The 23622-nt window shown below is 42.4% G+C and overlaps 2 protein-coding genes across 3 annotated transcripts in view; both read right to left on the minus strand.

Annotated features, from left to right (window-relative positions):
- The window catches only part of ACSM1 (acyl-CoA synthetase medium chain family member 1), a 47185-nt gene extending 39315 nt beyond the window's left edge, over positions 1-7870 (minus strand). The window contains exon 1 of the mRNA XM_084767365.1: positions 7848-7870. The gene's annotated coding sequence lies outside the window, so the exon portion shown is untranslated. The remainder of the gene's footprint in view (positions 1-7847) is intronic.
- A 10156-nt stretch (positions 7871-18026) lies between these two features.
- The window catches only part of LOC311589052 (acyl-coenzyme A synthetase ACSM5, mitochondrial), a 69038-nt gene continuing 63442 nt past the window's right edge, over positions 18027-23622 (minus strand). For both annotated transcript variants that reach the window (XM_084767334.1, XM_084767335.1), the window contains exons 13-14: positions 23091-23210; positions 18027-18235 (exon numbers count right to left, since the gene is read on the minus strand). In XM_084767334.1, coding sequence (XP_084623460.1) covers positions 18131-18235; positions 23091-23210 — 225 coding nt within the window. In that variant the 3' untranslated portion in view covers positions 18027-18130. The remainder of the gene's footprint in view (positions 18236-23090; positions 23211-23622) is intronic.

Here is a 23622-nt window from a genome sequence, read left to right on the forward strand (position 1 = left end):
GAGAGAGAGAGAGAGACAGAGACAGAGAGACAGAGAGACACAGACACAGACACAGACACAGACACAGACAGAGAGAGACAGAGACACAGAAAGAGACAGAGAAGGAGACACACACACACACACACACACACACACACACACACAGAGAGAGAGAGAGAGAAAGACAGAGAAAGACAGGAAGAGGGAGAGAGAAAGTAAATCAGAAGTCCAAATTGAAACATAAAACCTTTCAGCACAAAACCTGAATTACTACAGCCGAGTGTGTACTGGAGTGTCTTTCCAGAATATGTAAGGTCCTGGATTCCATCTTCCACACCACAGACACACAGACGCTATAGAAACACAGACGTATAGACACTTAGATGCTACAGATATTCCAGAGTTGTTGTTCAGGGGAATAAAAGAGACTCTGTAAATAAGGTAGGATACTGCCATTGCCCTCAGTTGGCCCCACTCCACCAGGACTTCATAGTCAGACCCTATTTCTGAAGATACCACAGGTTTCAGACACAAAATTTAGAGGAATTGAGCTGGAATTGACCTGAAAGACTCTTCCTTGAGGACTAGATCTCATAATATTTGAATCTAAGTAAACTTCCAAGGAAGGAAAGCATTCAGTAGTCCTACCCAGCTGTAAATCTTGCAAGCCACAACAATAACTAGCATAGCAAGATGCTCCCAAGGTACAATAGTGGCACTTACATCTTGTGGGCAAACACTAGCTGCCTAGTTGGATGTAAGGAATACTTAAGGGGTGAATTTTGCCTAGGACTATAAACGTGGCCAACTACTTGTGTGTGATAATCGCATAGACCTTAGAGGAGAACCTACTTATGCTACTATCCTAAACTAGTAGAACTTCTAATTGCGTGCTAAATACTTATCTTTGTGCCCAAAGATAGGTAGTTCTTACTTTTCATCAAAAAAGCTACAAGCTTTTGGTTTCTTTCACCGACTCTACCTCCCACCTCAGTTTATCCTGTGTGTCAAAGCTAGCCTTTGACACCTAAGACTATTGGAAAACACATACATTACAACTCATAACAGTAGTAAAATTACAGTTATGAAGTAGTAATAAAAGTAACTTTATAGTTCAGTATCACCACAACATAAGGGACTGTACTGAAGGGCTACAGCACTAAGAAGGCTGAGAACCACTGCTATAAGAAAGTAGTGGCTTATGGGAGAGCATCATAAATGAGTCTCCTTATAGCTTACCCGATCTCCAGTGGTCATCCCTAAACACTTAAACACAGGCCACACTAAATACATATATTGGACTGTGTGTGAAGCAATGATTAAAGGAGGAATGAGTTGGAAGGGGGAAGAAGGAAGAGTGGAAATGATATAAATTAAAACAAATTAGGTTTTAAAAAAAGGAAAATATGACTACTCTCAAGAAAAACAGGTCATCAGTGGGCAAAATTGATGAGCAAGATTGTGATTAGTAGATAACAATTTTAATAAATGTTAGAGAGCTGTTTAAGGACTGAAGAGAAGTAGGCTAAAGAGAAGCAAAAAGAATCTTTAGCAGAGAAATAGAACTTGTATTTGGGAATCATTTACTGAAAAACTTGTTTTAAGTTAAAAATTAATTAATTGGATTTTCTAGTAGAGTCAATTAGATAAAAAGAAACAACTTCTCATTATAATAGAGAGAACTTTGAAACTGTAATTGGAACATTGGCCGACCTTGGAATCAGTTAAGTGCCAGAAGAAAACAAATAACCCAAAATCTCAGATTTTGGTGAAAAACAAGTTTATCGACTCTTAGAATAAAAGAAAGAAGTATAAACAGAGGAAATATAAGAAGAAAACCACATAGGCATATAACCATATTCTTCTTAATAAAAAGTATAGACAGTGCTGGAGAGATGGTGCAGCTGTTATCAGTGTGCACTACCTTTGCAAAGATGAGATTTGGGTTCCTAGTTGGAATGTCAGGAGTCTCACACTACCCCTATCTTCAGTTCCAAGGCATTTGATGCCCTCTTCTGGCTTTCAAGGACATCCACAAAAAAAAAAAAACAACAACAACAACAAAAAACCAACAACAACAACAAAATGCCTGTGGAGAGAGACTGGGAGAGGGCAAGTGAAGGGAGGAGGTGGGAGAGGGAAGAAGAGAGAGGGAGAGAAAAGACATAAAATAAATATTTTGAAAATAGAGAAAATGGTGTGAAAGCAGACAGAGGAAAACAACACAAAGAGACTATGGCTCTAATCACCAGTGACTGTCACCAGACACAGAAGGCTAGACCTCTGCAGGAGGTTCATTAGGTGGTGGTCCTCTTTCATGTGCCTGTAGGTAATTTGTAGACAAAAGCACTTCAGTGGAAGCCTAGGGGCTTGAGTAAGAGTTTGTGACAGCCAGAAGCTCTGAGATCTAGAAGGGTGATTTCAGTGAACACACTTTGCTCCAGTGTCACAGTGTGGTTCAAGTTCCAGACCTAGAAATGGCCCCATGACCCCTGTAACCTTGGCAGAAGCCTTCTGTGGCTTTAGTCTAATGCCACAAGCGTTGTCAAGGGACCAGCAGTGAGTTCACATGCATCCAGCCAATTCGGAGACAGGTCTGCTTCACCTAGTCTCAACTGCAGATCCTGAAATGACACTCTAACACTACCCGCGGCTCTTCTCAGGTATAGGGTGACATGGTCATCCTTGCACATAGATGCAGAGGGAAGTGTGCCCACGTTGGTCTCTAGGACATGCCTATCAACCCTGGCACTGCAGTAGCTCCCGAAAAGGCGCCGAAGGTTGTTCTACGCCAATAGTAACCCCTCCTGCACAGAACAGCTAAGACCTGTCTGGATAGATCTCTAGGGGCACTTTTACAAACTCCAGGCATAAAGCAAACCCGAAGGACCCAGATCTCAACCCCTCAGCGGTGGTCTGAGAGCAATTCTGCCATACTAGGCCTGAGCAGCAGTCATTTCCAGCGTATTCTTTAGGGTAGGCGTGCCAGCCTCAGTTCCTCGGAGGGCCCTGGAATAGCCTTAAATCTTGACTTCACTTTCTCTCACGCAGGTTGACAGCGGGCTGAACTCCGGGATGTAAGCATTGGAAGTGGGCTTAAAACTTTGACTCTGTCTTCGATCCTGAAGCAACCCTACAGCTTGGTTACAGGGCCTCATAGCCTCAGATTGCTTTGATACTTTCTGACCCAGAACCCTCTCGGTTTTCAGCAACAGTCCTGCTTGAGACTTTAGAGGGAGTGACAGTCATTTGCAAGCCAAGTAAAATATCTGTTCTGCACCCTGGAGCAAGCCCCAGTCCCCTTGCGTTAGTCTAGTCCAACCATGGACCACACATGTAAGAGGATCCCCTTTTCTATTCCAGGGGGATTCCTTCCTGGGCCGTGGTTTAGGCAAAACCACACCCAAACACCTGTTTTCACAGAGAGATCCTTTATTAAGCAGGGAGGAAAAGTTAGAGTGGCGTCTTTGAGAACCCATGTCTGAATCGCCAAAAAGAGATGTCAGCAAGCAGTCATGGCGCTGGTTCTAAGAATATTTGATTGTGATCCTTAAGGCAACCATGCCATATCAAAGATCTAAGACCTAAGGACTGAAGGAAGTTTTTGTTTCTTCAAAGGTACAGGTCGATGTAAATGATGAATTACATAAAAAGGAATCAGCCAAACTGAATACCATTAAAGAAAAATAATAAAGCTATAGCAGCCTACCACAGGACTTAGAGGCCTGTGAGTTGCCAGGAGAATTCAAAATGCACAGAAGCTCAGTGAGGTGGAAGAGAACACATTTAAGAAGGAAGAGTGAGATTGAGGGGAAAGTAAACATAACTATCATTACATGAAATATAACCTTATAGGCAGAAATTGTAAACTAATTTAATTATTTGTGCAGAAGCTAATTTATGAACTGAGTTAGAATTATATATAATTTAAAAATAATGTACATAGTTTCTGCCAATAAGCTGTCTTTGTGCTGTGGATTTTACTGTATTCACAGTAAATTTACAGTCCATAATTCTGATAACTGGAAGGTATAGCAAAAATAAAAAATACATGAGAGTAATGAAAAAAGAATATGTGAATGCTTTCATATCTCTATTCAATATAGTGATGAAGTCCTAGCCAAAACTAGCCAGGGGAACACAGATGCCCTCAAATAGAAGCGATTGGTAAATGAGCACCGAAGATGACGGGATTGCTATAGAAAGCCATGAAGACTCACCCACCACACTTCTAGAACTACTAAATTTATAGGGTACAAAGATAAAATATAAAAATCAATGGCATAAAAAAATGAGTGGCATTTCTATGCACTGCCAACAAAATTACCTAAATAAAACAAAAGAAGAAAGAGAAGGGAAGCAAGAAAGTAACTCCTTTCATAGTAGTTTAAGAATAAAATAAAATACTTGAAAATCAATTTAATTACAGAGGTAGCAGACCTGTGTACTTTCTATGCACAATAAAATATTGATGGGAAAAACAGAAGCCATAATTAAATAAAAATATATTCTGGGTTCATGGGTCTGAAAATTATTATTTTTAAAAATTTCATGGTATATACAGTGACTTGCAGATTCAATACAGTACTTGGCAAAATTCCAAAATTCCAGAATTCCAAAATTCACATGGAGTAGCCATGTGATCCTGACTACCTAAAGTGACTCTGAGCAAAAAGAACAAAGCCAGAAGCATTGCAGTACCGAATTTCAAAATATACTTCAGGACTTTAGTGATTAAACAATGTGATCCAGACTTGATAACAGATGTGTCCATGAGTGGAAGAGAGTGGAGAGCTTAGAAATAAAGTCACGTATTTGTAGTCAGTTTAGCTTAACTGACACACCCAAGGAAAGAGAAGATATCTAAAATCTCTCTCTCTCTCTCTCTCTCTCTCTCTCTCTCTCTCTCTCTCTCTCTCTCACACACACACACACACACACACACACACACACACACACACACACATACACGGAGGTGGGAAGTGAGAGAGAAAAACTATGTAAAATTATATATATGTTAGTTAGCTCAATTGTAGTCCACAATGTATATCTCTATTAAAATATTGTATATACCTTACATATTTACAATATATCAGCTTCTCAGTTATACTTCAATAACACTGAAAAGCTTCAAAGTAAAACCAATATTTAATACAAATGTAATGAAACCCAAGCCTCTCAGTGGTTTACAAATGTAGGGGGAGGGCATTGTTGCAAATTCTGGGTTTTATGTTACACTTTCTCTGTCCTTCCTTGCTCCTGCAGCCCTCACATGCTGCTTTAAGTGCACTATACCAAAAAGACACAGGCTAAGAGGCTTAAACCACAGGATGCATGCTGTCACAGTTCTGAAGGCTAGCCACAGCTAGCAGGTGTTGGCATGGGTGGCTCCTTCTGAGGCTGTGAGGCCAGGCTTCATCCTAAGCCCCTCTCAGCTGATGGATGACCATATTCATGTCCACATGATATTTTCTTATATCTGCCTATATCTACATTCAGATTTTTTTTTCTTGGTTTAGAAATCCTCTTTTCTGTAGGCCACTATAAACACATCAGGGAATGGAGCCTATTTCTGTCTTTTTTAGTGACCCATCTATCATCAATGGCCTCCTCAGCATCCCCCCAAAGGGTAGAAATGCTAATAGAGTTGGTTTTGAGTGTCAGAAACAAGGAACCTCCCCAAATGCATGAAACCAGTTAAGATGAGAAACTAAAGTCACTATCATAAATACTACACAATCATAAATAAATTGCCTAGAACACAGTAAGTTGGCAGTGCTACTAATTCTTCCTTAATCTTCTATTGTCAGTTTCTTTTGGCGCCTCTAATGCCTACAGTTGAAATTCCATGGCGGGGGGTGGGAGAGTTAGAGACTTTATTATATAAAACTTTGAATTTATTATTAGTGCCCCCACCCCTCATGTTCAGGTAGGTACATGTCACCATGTGCTTGTGGATGTGGATGGCAGGCTTGGATCTTGCTTTCCACCTCATTCAAGCAGAGACTATCTTGTTTCTGGCAAGCACTCTCCTCTGTGGAAAGCCGTGCCAAGTCAGAAATCCTGAGCTTAGGCTGCACGCTGTGACCTTCCAGTTGCTGAGCTTTGCCTGAGGAGGTCTTTGTGTTCCAGGCTGTCTTTGGACTATTTACCTTTGAAAGAAGTAGAGAAGTCCCTACTGAGAAACACCTAGAGGCTTAAGGAAATCCTTTTAGAGAGCTACTCAAAAATAGGAAGTTTTTACAGGGATCTATTCAGCTATTGTGTTCTTGCCTTGGGAGCGAGGGAGAGAGGGATCAGAATAGATCCTATTGACCTTACTATATAAAGTCTAACTAGTCCGCATTAAAGAGAATCTTGTTCAGAAATTTCCGGACTTGACTTGTTATTTCTCACATCTCTGTACCCTACTTTCAATCCGCACTCCTTCTTTCAGGTAAACCCTGATTCGATTTTTCCCGCTGGTCGGGACTCCAAGCTAGCTAGCTGGTGAGCTTTGGGCTTATCCTCCTGACTCTCTTTTCCATATTGTAACAGGAGTGCTGGAATTACGAATGTGCACCCTAGCCAGACTTTATGTGGGTTCTGAGGATTGTCACCAGGCTTACTCAGAAAGTACTTTCAATGGCTGAGCCATATTGCCAACTGTATTTGTTAAACACTTCCTTCAAGTGTATCCAGCACTAAAAATCACGTATTGGCAGCTGAATAAATAAAGGAGAAGGCCTGAACACTGCCTGGTTTGTGGTCAGACCAGCTGTTAAGCAGTGTCCTTGAGCTTTGTTTCCTTTCCTTCTGGGTTAATAGACTGGGCTCAGCCTGAGAACCTTGCAAGGTTGAGACTGCTAATCCAAATCTGGACACACTCCTGCCCTGGAAAACTGAAATATTTTTCTGATGCAGGAAGAAATGGTGCACGTAAAATAGACAGGCTACACAAAGTAGACAGGAGCATTGAAGGGAAGACTGATTTCTAGAAAATTCTGCCTTCGTACTATTTATTGTCACCATCCATCGGTTGGCCCTGGAGCACAAAACTAGCTTGTCAGTGCACGAGGTTTCCTGGCACACTCTTCCACCCAGTTGCCAGGGAATGAAGAAATAATGAACTCTCTTGGAGGCTAGAGGGAGCTCCAGTAGGAGCTCATGGGTAGTGTGTCCGCTAAGGAGGAGGGAGACCCAAACTGCCTCCCATCAACTGGACCCCTCCAGATTGATCTCCCTGCTGATACTGTTGGCAAGAGGCACCAAACACTGACATACCAAGTTTAGGTAGGGAGAGCTCATAGTGAGTTATGGCTTAAAGTATTACTCTAGCTTCTGGAACAATATGCATTATAATATATTTGCAAAAGTAAATAAATGATAAAACAATCAGACTGCCCTGAGTAGTGCACTGTCCTCTGGGAATTCTTCCATAGTACAGATTTTAGGTATCACTCTCTCATATTGCTTCCACTGCTTAGCTTGCTGGAAGAGCTGGACCAGTCAAGGTGGCAATGGGTTGGGCACTTCTTCACCTAGCTTACAGCCTCAGAGGGCCCCACCTGCCTTATTTTTAGGACCTTCCGCTTTGTCAGCATCCTAGTTCTAGTATGGAGCTAGAAACTGGGAAGGGTTGGTAGGATGTCGACAGAAAGACTGGATCATAGGGGCTGACAGAGCTTCCTTCTCTCCTGCTCATAACTCCCCTCCAGTTCCCCCTTTGCAGCAGACAGGCTCTTGTAGTGGCAGAGCAAAGAAAGCCAAAATGATGCAAGCAGTTATTTTAGTGCACACAGCCTTGCCTGGATGGTGAGGAAACTTCACGCTCACCTTTTTCCTGCACGTGCATCTCTCCCACATTTTACTTCCTCCTGCTTGCTTACCTGAACCTGTACAGGGACCGTGTCACTTGCTTTCCACAGACGAACAAATTGAGGGTCCAAGCGGGCAGCGTACCCTTCCTGGCATAAGAGACCTAGGTAAGACACGTTTACCTTCAGCTCTGAAAGTTGAGTCCCTTTCCCAGAGGGCCCCCACTTGTTTCCTTTTAGGTAAGGTGACACCACATGCCCTGCCCTATGAGCTCTTTTGGCTCTTCCTCTTTCCCATGTCAATTACCTTGACCTATTTTGACTGAAATATTTCTCAAACTTTGGCTCAGATGGCTCACCTTTGAGTTACTTCTTGGTGCTTGGTGCTTGGTGCTTGGTGCTCTTGCTTCTTGCTTTACACTGTTTCCTTTCTTTTTCAGTGCTACAGAGGGGAAGCGGGATTTGGGCCACAGCTTTGTGGGGGGTGGTGCTCTAGCATCAACTATTTTCCAAAACCCCCAACATGTTTTTTTTAAAGGAAATCAATATTAATTCAGCATGAAATCGCTTATGTTTACTCTAACTTTAAAAATGAGTTAAGTGCATGGACAAACAAAACTAAATACTATGAAAACACAAGTTGTTGGCATTTGTAAACTCTATTAGGTCATAGTTTACTGCCAAGTATTTGAGACTAGTTTTGCTAAGGGAGGGGTTATCTTTTCACTAGTTGTTGATTGCTATGGTAATATTGCATAAAAGTACAGCTTTCCAATCTCAGGGACTTACACCACATATATTTTCCTCCCTTGGGTCTGCAGCTTCTGGACAGGGGGCCTCTCTGGGCTTACTTCTGCTTCCTGGAGCCTTTGGTTTGGATGACAGTGAGTCCCTAGTGTGTTCCCTCTTTATCAGTGTGGCAGATGGCTACAGATGAAGTCAAACCAGGTTAAGAATTCTGAGACCTGCTGGCACCATTCCTGCTTACAATTGAGATGAGTGATAGAGACTGGGCTCGACTTCAGAGAAGCAGAAATCTGTGCTCTTTCCTTGGGACAGAGGGGGCAGTGATAGTTCTAAATAACAGTCGACTCTATCATAGAAGGTCAGGAAGCCAGCACTTAGTAGTAGTGAAACTTCCTAACTGGCTGGGGGAAGATGATTTTGGTACAGCCATAATTCCTGCCCTAGTACTGAGCTCACAGTGATTCTAAACAGACTTGTCTAGCAATGTGTGGGGTAGCTATCGGGAGAGGGAACTAATTGTTGGGTAGAATATATAAGAGTTTGCCATATCACTCAAGCCCCTCCCTCCTTCATAGGCTACAGCCTTGAATCTTTAACTTCTCTCTCACTCCTTTTCCCACTCATATACATCGAAAGCATAGATGGCATTAGCGGCTTCTATCCTTTCATGCACCATGGCTCAGCCAACAGTTACAAACAGTGCTCTGACCCACATGCTCAACTGGGTGTTGGTGAGGTGAGGGAGACAGGCACCCAAATGTTCTACCACTAGATGTAATGGGCTCTCTTTGGTTCTTTCTGTGGCTGGTCTCAACACTGCTGTACAGTTCTTTCAGGAGAGTTTCCTTCCTTGCTTCCTTCTGATGCTACATTGGCCTTTCTCCTTAGTGTTCATGCCACCTCCCTTCCTTTTGTAACCTTTAAGTATTATGTCTCTTCAAGACCCTGTCCTCAGTAATCTGCTGTTCCTCTCACCATGTGTACTCCTTGCCCATCTCAACAATCTCCTGGGTTGATAATTACCTAAACTACATGTACTCTTCGCCCATCTCAACAATCTGCTTGGTTGATTATTACCTAAACTACATTCAAAGTCTTAATCTCTCTAAGCTCAGACTTACATATCTGACTAATTATTCAGTTGTTGCAGACTAATATTAAATACACTAGATATTAATATTTAGCAACTAGCACTGTTAACCTGAATGAGCATGGCCACCGAGTGAAACTCCATATTCCCACATCCAGCTCCACCCTTCTCAGTAAGTACTGAAACCATAGACCCCAGTTTGCTGGGCTAAAATCCCAAGAGTCATCCTTCAGCACCCCCTCCCTTCCAACCCCATCCCCGTTAGCTTCCATGAAAAGGTTTCTCTAAGCACTTCCCAGTTTCCCCTTGAACACATTTTCCCCTCAGCCAGCAGATGATTTAAGAATCCACAGTTGACTGAGTTTTTGCTCTGCATTAACTTCTTTAACTCTTTAGACTAAGTCCAAATTTCCTAACACGTGATAAAATGACCTCCTCTGGTACTGTGCAAAGTTGACTGTGGTTCTTGGACGCCATAGTCTCTAATAAAGAGATTCATCTTTTCCAGTTCTTATCCAGTTCTCCTCTCAGCACGCGCTGGGAGCAAGTCTGTGACAAAATGCTGCAGCTTGGGTACTGGCAGTCCTATGTGCCCTTCACATTGGAAGCTAGAACTAGAGCTAGAGCTAGAGCTTTTGAGAGGAGGTGGACCACAAAGGTGGCCTAGTGGGGCATGTTTGGTCATTGGGGACATACTCACAGCAGGGGAGTGAGATGCTGACCTTCTTCATTCCCTTTCTTCTCCATGGCTTGTAAGGTGACATTTTGCTCTATTATATACACTTGCCATTATATGCATTTGCCGTGAGGTGGAAGTGCTGCCTCACCACAGTACTAAAACAGTGAGTCCAGGCCAATACAGGCTGAAAACTCTCAAACTGTGAGTTCAAACCAACCTTTTCTCTTGATGAGTTAATTAATTCAATGTCTTTGGTGCAGTAAAGAAACTGAATGAACCTTCAATCTCAGTAGTGGGTCTAGGCAACTAGACACCATCAAGACATATGCAAATGAATTTTTGTTTTTTGTTTTTTGTTTTTTTTTTCATAGAGATCCACTTGTCTTGCTTCCCAAGTACTGGGATTGTCATGTGACAATGTGGATAGTTTATTTTTTAAATTTTATTTTATTAATTTATTCATATTACATCTCAATGGTTATCCCCTTCCTTATATCCTTCCATTCCTCCCTCCCTCCCATTTTCCCCTTACTCCCCTCTCCTATGACTATGACTGAGGGGGACTTCCTCCCCCTGTCTATGCTCATAGGGTATCAAGTCTCTTCTTGGTAGCCTGCTATCCTTCCTCTGAGTGCCACCAGGTCTCTCCATTCAGGGAACGTGGTCAAATATGAGGCACTAGAGTATGTGTGAAAGTCAGTCCCCACTCTCCACTCAACTGTGGAGAATGTCCTGTCCATGCAAATAAATGTTCTTATTTAACACTTGAAGCTTCTCTAGGATCAAAGACAGAGATTGTCAGTCATTACTTGTTGACTCTGGACATTACTGGGAAACAAGTTTTTTGGTTTTGTTTTTTTTTTTGCTTATTTTAAAAAGATTTGATCTTAGCCATTCTGATGGGTATAAGATGGAATCTCAGAGTCATTTTGATTTGCATTTCTCTGATGACTAAGGACGTTGAGAATTTCTTTATGTGTTTCTCAGCCATTTGATATTCCTCTGTTGAGAATTCTGTTTAGTTCTGAGCCCCATTTCTCAATTGGGTTATTTGGTTTGGTGGTGTTTAATTCCTTGAGTTCTTTATATATTTTGGATATTAGACCTTTGTCAGATGTAGAGTTGGTGATGATCTTTTCACAGTCCGTAGGCTGTCATTTTGTTCTGTTGACAGTGTCTTCTGCCTTACAGAAGCTTCTCAGCCTCATGAGGTCTCATTTATTAATTGCTGACCTTAAGGCCTGGGCTGTTGGTGTATGTTCAGGAAGTTGTCTCCTGTACCAATGTGTTCCAAGCTCTTCCCCACTTTTTCTTCTAACCAGTTTAGTGTCTCTGGTTTTATGCTGAGGTCTTTGATCCACTTGGACTTAAGTTTTGTGCATGGTAACAAATATGGGTCCAATTGCATTTTTCTACATGTAGGCATTCAGTTAGGCCAGCATCATTTGTTGAAGATGCTATCCTTTTTCCATTGAATAGATTTGGCTTCTTTGTCAAAAATCAAGTGACCATATGTGTGTGGGTTCATTTCTGGGTCTTCAATTCTATTCCACTGATCAACCAGCCTATTGCTGTGCCAGTACCATGCTGTTTTAATTACTGTTGCTTTATAGTACAGCTTGAGATCAGGAAAGTAGGACAGAGGGGAGGACATCCTATTGGGACTCTAAGTGAGAGAAGCATGGAAGAATGGGGAAACAGAAGGATCCAGAGGGTCCTAGAAACCTATAAGAAGAACATTCTGACAGGCAGATCTGGGCCTAGGGGTCTTGCTCAAACTATGGCACCAGCCAAGGACAATAAGTGCAGTAAACTTTGAACCCCTACCCAGATCTAGGCAATGGACAGGACATTCTCCACAGTTGAGTGGAGAGTGGGTACTGACTTTTACATGAACTCTGGTGCACCATATTTGACCATGTTCCCTGGATGGGGAGGCCTGGTGGCACTCAGAGGAAGGATAGCAGGCTACCAAGAAGAGACTTGATACCCTATGAGCATATATAGGGGGAGGAAATCCCTCTCATTCACAGTCATAGGGGAGGGGAATAAGGGGAAAATAGGAGGGAGGGAGGAATGGGAGGATACAAGGGATGGGATAACAATTGAGATGTAACATGAATAAATTAATAAAATATATTTTAAAATATTTATTTATTCTATTTTATGTGTAAGAATGTTTAATGTTTTGCTGGCACCCCATACATAGCTGATACTTCAGAAGGCCAGAAGAAGGCATCAAATGAAGGAATCTGAGTTAGGATTGGTTGTCAGCCACCATGTGAATGCTGAGGACCAAACCCAGATCATTTGAGCTGGCTAAAATGTGCTTAACTGCTATGTTATCTCTCCAGCCCCAACACCAAGGTTTTGCTGATGTGAAATTTTCCAGCATCTTGAGGGAGGTGTTAGAATGTCCTCCACCACAGTAGAGTTTATTGCATCTTCTACCCAGAGGATGCAGCCCCAGTGTGTGTGTGTGTGTGTGTGTGTGTGTGTGTGTGTGTGTGTATGAGAGCATATTATCACCCTGAGTGTCAGGAAAGCTTTCAAAGGTGGTTCAGTTATCTGCCTGTTGGCTGTATTGTCCCTTTCAGTAACATCTAGGAGAGAGATATGGATGGTTGCTAAATTAACATACTCCAAAACCTAGAAATTCAGTGGGGGGAGGGAGCTGGCTCCTGGCCCTATTTCCCATAGACTCTGTTACCTCTCTTCATCGTTGTTTGTGCTGTTGCTCTCGCAGACTGATTGTAGGCCTCCAATCTTACTTTGATAAATAGATCATTAAATTATCACCTTCACCTGTGCTGCCATAATAGTGTGCCTAATAGTAGACTGAATAATGGCATACCTCAGAAAAATTTGGGTAAAGCAATCATTTGACAAAAACCAGGCCTGTTCCTTATATAAATTAGGAAAGAACATCATAATTAAGAGACTGTAACACAAAGTCATAATAAACCCTAATAAGTTAAGACATAAAGGCCATCCTTCTCATTTCCACCCTCTTCCTTGACATTCCCTTTTGTCCACTCTAGCTCTCTGATCTTGCAAATTTTTCCTTCAATGACATCACTACCTCAGTGGTGTAAGCTGACTGTATCCCATGATACCGTGTTGTTGATCAGTGAAGTAAGGCTCCCCTAAACACAGAATTAGAAATCACTGCCTCAGAGCACAACTGTTCTGGGGAAGGGTTACTGGTTTTATAATGTGCTTTTAACTTCTTTGATCCACTTCCCCCGATGGGGTAGAATTTCTGTTGCTTCTTCTAGAATTTTGGACAATCTTAGTGACTTGCTGCTTACATGGCTTTTAGGGTAGGTCTTAAAAGCTGACTTAATCTTGCCTATACACATGGGGATGTCAGAAGAGAACTTCGAGTGATGCCTCTCATGTGCTGGACACCATTTTACAGGGAGATGAGGCATCTCACTGCCCAGGAACCTGTCCAGTATGTTAACTGGCTGCCAATCAGTCATGAGGGTCTGTCTGTCTTTGACTCTTCTAGTGATAGGCTAATTAACATGTTGAGTTTTTCTTTTATGTGGCATCTCAGGATTGACCTTAGGCCCTCATACTTGCAATGCAGATACTTTGTCAGTTAAGCAACAATCCTACCATGACTTAGTCTTAATTAGCTATTGTCTTAGAGTTACTATTGCTGTGATGAAACATGACCAAAACGCAAGTTGGTGAGAAAAGGTTTTATTCAGCTTACACTTACATATTGCTGTTTAGTATTGAAGGGAGTTGAGACAGGAACACAAAAAGTATAGGTTCATCGAGTCAGGAGAGGATGCATAGGCTGTGGAAGTATTCTGCTTACTGCCTTGTTGCCCATGGCTTGCTCAAGCTGCTTTCTTATAGAACCCAGGACCACCAGCCGGGGGATGGCACCACCCACAGTGGCCCTGGGGCCTCCTCCATCAATTACTAATGAAGAAAATGTCTTATAGCTGGATCTCATGGAGACATTTCCTCTACGGAGGAGGCTCCTTCCTCTTTTATGACTCTAGTTGTGTCAAATTGACACAAACCCAGCCAGTGCACCTAGGTATAAAGTCTGAGACTACTGTGAGGCAATCCAGCCTTGTAAGAAGGCCTTCCTTTGTTATTCCATCCCACACAGGGTCCATGTGAGTGAAATTCCTCTAGAAACTCCTGATTGTATCAATCAGATCAGGTGACTGTACACAGCATCGCACAATTTAAATACCAAACACTTATTTTTCATAGTTGGGAAGTCTGACTAGTTCAAGACCACAGTGATGATTGGTTGGTTTCCTGTGAAGGTGCTCGTACTATGCAGACAGCTCTTTTCTTATTGTGTTCTCATGTGATGGGGAGAGATTGATCTTTTTCTCACTCTCTAAACCCACCACGAGGGATCTGCCATCATGACCTCCTCTTAGCCTGGATAAAAAGACCCCTTCTAAATACAGTCAACATACGAATGTGGGGGCAACATAATCTCATCCATCAAACTCTTTCAACTCTCAAGTCATTAAATCAAAGGTCCTAGATGTATTGGAACACGGACATAAAAAAATCGTTATCCCTATTCCTCTTTCAAACTCCCAGCCCACAGAATTTGTAAGCATAATGAAATGGTTGTTTTAAATACCATCATTTGAGGTTAATTTATTATGTCACAGTGTGCTATAGTGACAGGTTGTGTGATTGTGCATGTTGTGGGGTTGTGAGACAACTTTCCAAAAGTGGGTACATGAAAGAGGAACAAAAAAAGCACAGAAAGACGAAGGGGTCAAGTTCCATCATGTGGTGAAAAGGACAAGAGCTCAGACTTCTTCACAGTCATAGTAGACTGGCCTCTGTTAAAAGTACAGGCTGGAACGAGTACTTCCTCTAAACCATACGCAGGAAGCATACAGTGGAGTGGAGGGAGTCAGAGTCTAGACTGAGGGGCAGAACAGATTTCTCTTAAAGGCAAAGGGCTTCCACTATTCACCGCACCCAAGGCAAGGCTCATGGGCAGGACCCAGTGTAATGGGATGTAGTAAAAATCAATCTCAGGTGGGAGAGATAGCTCAGAAGGCAGAGTGGTGACATGTGCTTATAAGCCCAGATCTAGGGAGGTGGAGACAGGAGGATCCCTGGGCCTCAATGACCACCCAGTCTAGCATAACGAGGGATCTCCAGGTTAGGAAGAAATTCTTTCGTAAAAGAGATGGATGGTGTTCTTGAGGGTGACACTCAAGATTTTCCTTTGGTGGTCACATACATGAACATTCATGTGCTTGCAAACTTTCACACACACACACACACACACACACACACACACACACACACACACACACGTACATGAGTATGGATGAGCATACATCTATACACACAATTGTTCCCACTACAAGATAATGATAGCAGGCCACAGGCTAAGAACAGCCAGTCAGGATCAACAGAAAAGGAGTACATCACAGAGATAACTAGTATTTAGGTCAGATAGTGTCACTTAGCTGAAACTGCCCAGTGCCCTCCACAATGAGAGAGCTTCGGCTGCACAGAGATTTTTTTCAGTCCAAGAGCTTTCATTAGATGAAGTCCTCAGCATGACTGTTTAAGAGGTAAGCCTTCAGCCACAACTTAATGTGAAAAATAAGCAGAAAGAAAATGCAGAGAAAAGACTTTAGAGAGAAAAGAGGCATTGAGGAATGTCCAAATGCACCTGCAAGCTTTACAGGAGCTGGGTAATTTGTGACTAAATAGCAACTTAACCTTAGGGGTTGTCTTAAGCCATCCTTTATTCTATTTTATTATTTTATTGTACTTTATTTATTCTCTGTCTGTCTGTCTGTCTGTCTGTCTGTCTGTCTGTCTGTCTGTCTCTCTCTCTCTCTCTCTCTCTCTCTCTCTTTGTTTCTGAGTGTGGGTACTTATGGCTGTCAGAGGACAACATGCTAGTTAGCATGTTCTCTTTCAACCGTGCAAGTCTTGGGGATTGTACTCAGGTCATCAGACATGGTGGCAGGTTCCTTCACCTGCTGATCAATCTTATGGTACCCCTTTTTTCTTTCCGTTTTCTTCTAGTGCAGCAAATTGGGGATCTGAAGCTATGTTTGTGTTAGATGATGATCAGCCTCCATGTACAACTCCCATCAGCCAATCAGATTTGATCATTTTAGAAGCAAGTTTGTGGACATTGAAGCTAGGAGGTATCAAAGTCAGATGGTAGGAAATGAGGAGAGCTCATGTTATGATACTACCCTAAATTTTCACACTGAGCAGGATGGATGCAGATGCTCATATGTGGAGGAAGAGCAGATGTGGTCATTTGCTCCTATGGAGCTGAGCGGAGTGGCTGCCTGCTTCCTGCACCTCTCTGTTGCTGGCTGTACTCCCACAAGTCCTGCCTGGCAGACCATGAAATGTCTCAGATCTTGAAATAGAACACCTTTTAAAGTCTAATTTGCTTATAAACCTTGAAACCCAATGAGGCTTGATTAAAATAACAGGATTCATTTTCAGATCTCACTGACTAATTCATAGGTTATTATTGTTGCTAATGCCATCTCCACAAACTTTCAGGATATGCCAACCAGTGTGTGACCCAAGTAAATGCATGAGCCCATGCTGCCTAATACATGCACAGTCTTCATGTGCCTTGTGGATGAACTCTCTAAAACTTAACAACTCTTCTTTAACACAAACAACTGGGGGTTTAGTGTGTGTTGGGGAGGTATTAGGTAGAGACCATTTTACATGGCAAATTCTGACTGATTCAGACTGTAGAAGCCACAGCAAACACTCTGATGGGGAAAAGGGAGATGCTCAAAGCACAGGTGTTCTACAGACAGTCCCTGACTCCATTACTTGTCTGTTATATGACTGAGCTTTATCATTTGATCTCACTAATCGTTGTTTTTCTCCTCTGAAAAACTTAAGATAATGGCTCAAATCAGAGTGACAGTGACCAGCACCTGGCAAGTAGTGTTCTGTTATTGTCACTGAGTGTTCTCAAGAAGACTTGCTGGCTCCTGATTTCATTTCCTAATTGCTCAGTTCTACTGAGAACTCACTAACCCTTGGTCTCTAGGTTACAGGTGAGGCTCTGCCATCTCAACATCGCTTCTGGACCCATAGATCTGCTCATCAGGTAACCCTGGCTGTTTCATCAACAACATCATAAATCAGTCCTCTAAGGGTTCCTCAGTTCATACATTTCTTCAGCCACCCCTCCCCTCTGTCTTGCCCAAGAATTCCCTCAGAATTTTGATTTTGAAATGCTTTTAATATTAATTCTAGGAGGCATAGATACAACAAGGAATGTGAACCAAAGTGAGTGGCATGTTTTGAGGTACAAAAGTTGAGTCGACAGATGTCACCCAGATGAGGCAGGATGGCCCATGACATATGTAGGATGGTGCCTTGTACATGACAAATGTACAAATGGTCTCCTCTGCTTATGGACTTGATGCCCCCAAGGAGTGAAGCAACTTGGGGAAGATACTAGGGTCCTGCCCACACACTCCTCCTTTTTAGTTTCTTTCTGGTCCCTTCTCTTTTCTTTTATCCCTCTCCTTATTCTGCTTCCCACCTCTCCCTTCCTCCATTCCCACCCTCTTTCATTTGTAATTGCTTTCCCTTGCTATTTTAACTTTTTCTAACTTGACTTTTTTTTTCTTGTAATTCTCTCGTTCTCTCTTTCTTCCTTCTCTTAGCATTGGAGAGGTCATTGTTTTGTGGCAATAACCAAGCAAAGACAGAAATCATATACACGCCTCTGCAGGAATGACTTTATGTCTTTATAGGAAGGCCAAGAAGTCCCAGGAAAGGAATGGGGAAGACAGACTGCCCAGTGAGAGCCTGAGGGGGGTCTCACTGGGCCTGGGCTTGTCCTGATGTTTTCCATTCCTTGGCTCGAAGCTTTGCTCGCTCGATTTTTCCTGTGATGGTCTTGGGCAGGTCTAAAACAAACTCCACCTGTTGTGAAAAATCAGATCATCATAGGTCATTGGTGACCACAGTGGCATCAGAGATTTTAGAAGATCTGTTGTGAGCTCGTAAGGCGGTGGGGCAGGGGGCCCAGGTAAATGATGCTGGAGGATGGGGTGTTCTAGGTCAGCTCTGTTTGCAGTAAGCACCCTTACAAGATCTCTTGAAACCAGGGCAGGAATAAGATGTCTAGAACAGGGCAGAGATGTTCAGAGCACTGGCTTTTACATGTAGTCACGAAGAGAAAAGCAGCAAAATGAACACGGCATGGCCCAGAGGCAGACACCTGAGCTCTTACATAAAACTCTGTATGCTCGGATCCTACTCTTGTCAACATAGGAAAGCTGCTTGGCTTTCTCAAGACTTAACCATTAAGTGCATTAACGGATAGTCACAATGCCTCTAGGTTGTTATGGAGATAACATGAGATTGTGCATGGAATGGACAGCCATGGATATCAGTTGTGACTGTTCACCTGGACTAGAGGAGACAGCTTAAGTAGATGTATGAAAGCTGGGGGAAAAGCTTTGGATTTCGTCTCAATTCTTATGATATGTGTTTGGCCAAACTACAAAATCTCACTAATGTCAGTGTTCTCTCACTTAAGGTGGAAGACCTTCTGTCCCTAATGTTTTTGAATATTAAGGTATAGATGAGGAAAATTCACTGAGTTTTATACTTAAGTGACTCAGCTGTCTATGGCATTAATCTAGGAATCAGGTATCTGTAGATTCATTAAAAGGTAAAACCTGAGATTCTGGTAAAGAAAGACTGTATTCTTGGTCGCTAACATCAGAATGCTTTCATACGAATTGTAAGAAAGGACTTTGTTCAAGCCACATAGAAATGAAGAAGAGGTTGAAAAATTATGGCCTGTGGACAAAATACATAAGCAAAGTCTCCCTCATTTAGTTAAATAGTCCCCCTTTATCCATGGCTTTACTTCAGTGGGCTTTTGTTATCTACGGTCCACTGCAGGCTAAAACAGTATTTTAGAAAACAGAATTCTAGAAATAAGTAATTTATAAGTTTAAGTGAAGTTTCGACATGAGACTCTTATAATTGCTTTATTTTAGTACTGTTGCTGTTAATTCCTTGTTGTTTCTGAACTGTGAGCTCTATTTGTTAGAAGTATTCAAGTATGATGGTTGATATCATTAGAACAGTTGACCTTTGATGCAATTGCTCCATTTTGCTCCTTTTGGCACTTGGAGACAATACCATTGTCCCTTCTAATACAAGCCCCCCAGTAGGGGAAACCCACAAACAGTGTTACAACAAGAGAAAGTTACAGACTATCATGATTATAAAAACAAATGAGAGTCCTTTATTTAGGCCGGAGACCAAGAGCAGGTGTATGAAGCCAAAACCCACAATTACATCATGCCAAGGGCAAGCAGGAGTTCAAAAGTTTCAGGTCAGTTAATTAAAATAATTTGTTTTAGCTTATAAAACAGTGAGACTCCCAGTGCAAAGCAGGGACGGGGTTGAGGGTGGAATGTTCTGCTGAGCAGCAATGTTCTGTGGTCAGCAAGGGCTGGGGAGCAGTCCAGGAGAACTAGCTGGACCAGGATGAAATGAACCCATTTTGGGCAGTATGTGTTCTGTAACAGTATAAATATGACCAAAATGCCTTAGAGAACACCTTATACAAGGAAGGACTTCTGTTGGTTTGTGGTTTTAGAGATTTCAGCCTTTAGTCCTCAGCTTTGTGGGCTCTAGGCAGAACACAAGGTGGTGGGAACATGTGCAGGAAAAGACTACCTCTCACGCAGAAAGCAAGCAGAGAGCAAACACACCTGATCAGTCCCAGTCATACCCGAGCCAGGGACGAAAGGTTGAGATCTCTGAAACCATGAGCCAACATAAATTCTTCCTTTTACGAGATGTTCTCTGAGGTATTTTGGTAAGAGTTATGAGGAAAGGAACTGAAACAGTATACCCAAGGGAAAAACCATAGTTTATAAAAAGTTTGCTACTATTCAATTGTGCAAAGTCTTGGGGCCCCCTCACTTGAACTTACAAATGTCCAGTTGCAATTCAAAATCCCTCATGTCTGGTATGACTAGGCGTCTTGCTTCTTTAAAAAATAATTTTAAGGGGCTGGAGAGATGGCTCAGTGGTTGGGGACACCAACTGCTCTTCCAGAGAACCCAGGTTCAAATCACAGTAACCACATGGCAGCTTACAACTGTCTGTAACTCAAAGATCTGACACTTTCACACAGACATACAGGCAAAACACCAATGCACATAAAATAAAGATAAATAAAATTTAAAAATAATTTTAAAAGGCATTTGTTTTTATTATATGCATATGGGTGTTTTGCCTACATATAAGTCTATGTACCATGTGCATGCATTACCTATAGAGGCCAGAAGAGGGCATGTGATCTCCCTGGAACTGGAGTTACAGGTGGTTGTAAACTGCCATGTGGATTTTTGGGAATCCAATGAAGATTCCCAATCTCCCCTCCTCTGGAGAGTGCAGCTGGTTTTCTATTAACTCTAACAAGACTCCCGGCAGATCCAAGCCCCTTGCTCCTTCCCAGGCTGTTCCAGCTAACTTACTCTCCTTGTGCCGCAGCAGCATAATATAACTGGCCAGGCTCTCTCGCCAATTTTGCTGTCATCTCTACTTCCATAGCCCTGGCAATTGCCAGCCTGTCCCTCTCCTGATCTTTTCTCTATGGTCCTGTCTCATCCCAGAGAGGTAGTTATAGCAGTCTACCCCAGATGCCTCTGCCTATTTGCTCTCTGTTATCAACAATAAAAAACAACCCGGTTAATCATGGAGCGGTCTTGTCAGTGGTTTCTTTACTGCACCCCTCACACACAGAAGGGAAAATCAATATCCTCCATCCCCGTTTTACAGACAAAGAAACTCCAGAAAAATATTGGGTAGGTAGCAGAAGTGGATTCTGACCCACCAGGCAGTGTTGTGTGTCTCCCCTTTCAGTTTGAGGATGAAAGTCTGGTTGTGGATTTTGATATTCAGCTGTATTCCTCTGCAGGAATGGAGGCTGTAGCACCCCTACCAGCCCTCTCCAGATTGCCTTACCTATGGATTGCTGTCTTGCTGGGGTCATCTGCCTTCCCATAGCAACTTGCATTCCGGCCTGTTCTACGTGGGCTATAATGACTCTTTCCCTCTCCTCACTCCAACTCAGGACAGTTCTGAACTGTCTTCTGATTCATTGGACAGATGGTCCAGGTTCCTGCTTAGACCAAAACACAGTGTACTTCCACTCTGCAAAACCTTCCCTTCCCCTGCCCTCTCTTCTCATTCTTTCTTTTCCTAGAGGTGCCTGTCAGAACTTTGTTAAAACACTTGGATGTGAATGTCCCTCCCTGGGGTCTACTACTCTGGAGTCCCTACCTACGACAATTAGTCTGTACTAAGACACTGGGCACCCAGGATACCGAAGACCTTAATTGACTCTAAGCCCAAAATGGTAGCTCTCACTCTGCAACCCAACCTTAAAACATTTCCCCCCATTCTCTGGGACAAACTCTTATTTTGAGAAAAAAACCAACAACTGGGTCTGCTCATGTGTTGAAGTCCAATACAATGTTCAGAGGAGGGGCTTTGAAGGTGTGATTGGATCATTGGTTTCATCAATGCAGTAATCCATTGGTGAGTTCAGAGCCTGGTGGCATGGTTAGGAGGCAATGGCTCTTTGGAGGTGGGTATTCTCTCAAGGGTACGCTTGTCCCTAGTCCCTTTCTCTGTTGCTTTGTTTCTTGACCACTGAGGTAAACAGCTTCTCCCTACCATGCCCTTTCACAATGACATTTCTACCTTGGCACACATCTAAAACTAATGGAGCTAGCTGAACAGGGGTCATGACTTCTGAAACTATGGACCAAAAAATTTGCTTCTTCTTTCAAGTGTTACTCAGATACTTTGTCACTGGGTTGAGAAGCTGAGCAGACATGGTCTTCCTGACATGGCAGTGTACTTGCCTTGGTCCCAAAGTGAAAGCCACTGGGAGCCATCTGCAGTCCTTGCCCTTGGTCATTTCTGCTAAGAGCATTTCCATTCTCCTAGAATAAGGCCCCATTCCTCACTGAGACCACATTTTGGATGTGGGGAAGAACTCTCTCCCATCCTTCTACTTTCTGTATGGATGGTCACATGACTCAGACTGACCAACCAACATATCCCATTGTCCTGATTGCATAGGATGTTTTAATAATGGATGCCTAAATTAGTCTAGCCAGAAGAAACTTCAAGTTCTTCATTGGTCTTTGGAGGACATGCATGCTATTTCTTTACTGCAGTTTGTCAAGCTTCTAAGAATACATACATGGAGTGGATGGCACCTCAGAGGGAGAGTGTCTCAACAAATGAAGCCAACATGGAAGAAGAAATGAGAGTGAAGAAATGAAATAGAAATACCTGACCACATCATACACAAGCCTGGAACTAATCATAAAGGAAGTTGTGCCAACTCATGCTCTTGTTAATTTTGCAATCAGCAAATTTTAAGTTATATTTCTGTCATTGCAACTGAACACTGTATAGTTCTGAATATTTTTTCAAAGTGCCACTGCACAGAGTGCGAGTAGAGGTCATAAATTACTGGAACTCCCATGAAAGCATTTGGCTTTTAATTCAGAATGAGCCAAAGGCTGTGGCCATTCTTTATGTACAGAGATAGCTGTTGGATTGTCTTTGGGGAGTTTTTGATCACTGCAGTGAAGACTCTTAAATTTGATGCCTTGTCCTCATGCAAAAAAAAAAAAAAAAAAAGAAAAGAAAAGAAAAAAGAAAGAAAGAAAGAAAAAAATATAACAGCTGTTCTACAAGCACAGGGGACATGGGTCAGTGATGGCTTTACCTTCCTGGGGTACTTGTAGGGTGCTGTCACAGACTTCACATGCTGCTGAAGCAACTTGGTGAGCTGGTCTCGGTCATGGGACAGGAACTCAGGAGCTAGGACCACAAATGCCTTCACCACCTACAGCAAGGATAGAAGCCAAGAGGCACCAGAGTGCTTACTCATCTCTTGGGATAAAACAAAATCACTTTCAAGATACCCACCATGGCCCCCACAACAAAATGCCTGTATTTATCCAAATGTGTGGGCCAAAGGAAAGAAAAACATGGGAAGTGGGTGAGAACTCTAACTTGTTCTCAAGTGATTTATTTTTTTTAAATGAGAAGTGAGAATAAGAGACCCCAAGTTCACCTCATACCCCAGGGGCAGCAAAGACCACTAGGAAGAAAGTAGATGCAGAGAGCAAAGAGAGGAAAGCAAAGACTGGGGACTCTAACTTTAAATGGTTTGTTTAATCTCTTCAAACTTGAGTTTACCCATCTGTAAGATGGGATAATATTTTCATATTTAATATATGGGAAAGAAAATAAAA

Source organism: Acomys minous (genome assembly GCF_964271855.1).
Source record: "Acomys minous genome assembly, chromosome: 2".
NCBI classification, from domain to species: Eukaryota; Metazoa; Chordata; class Mammalia; order Rodentia; family Muridae; genus Acomys; species Acomys minous.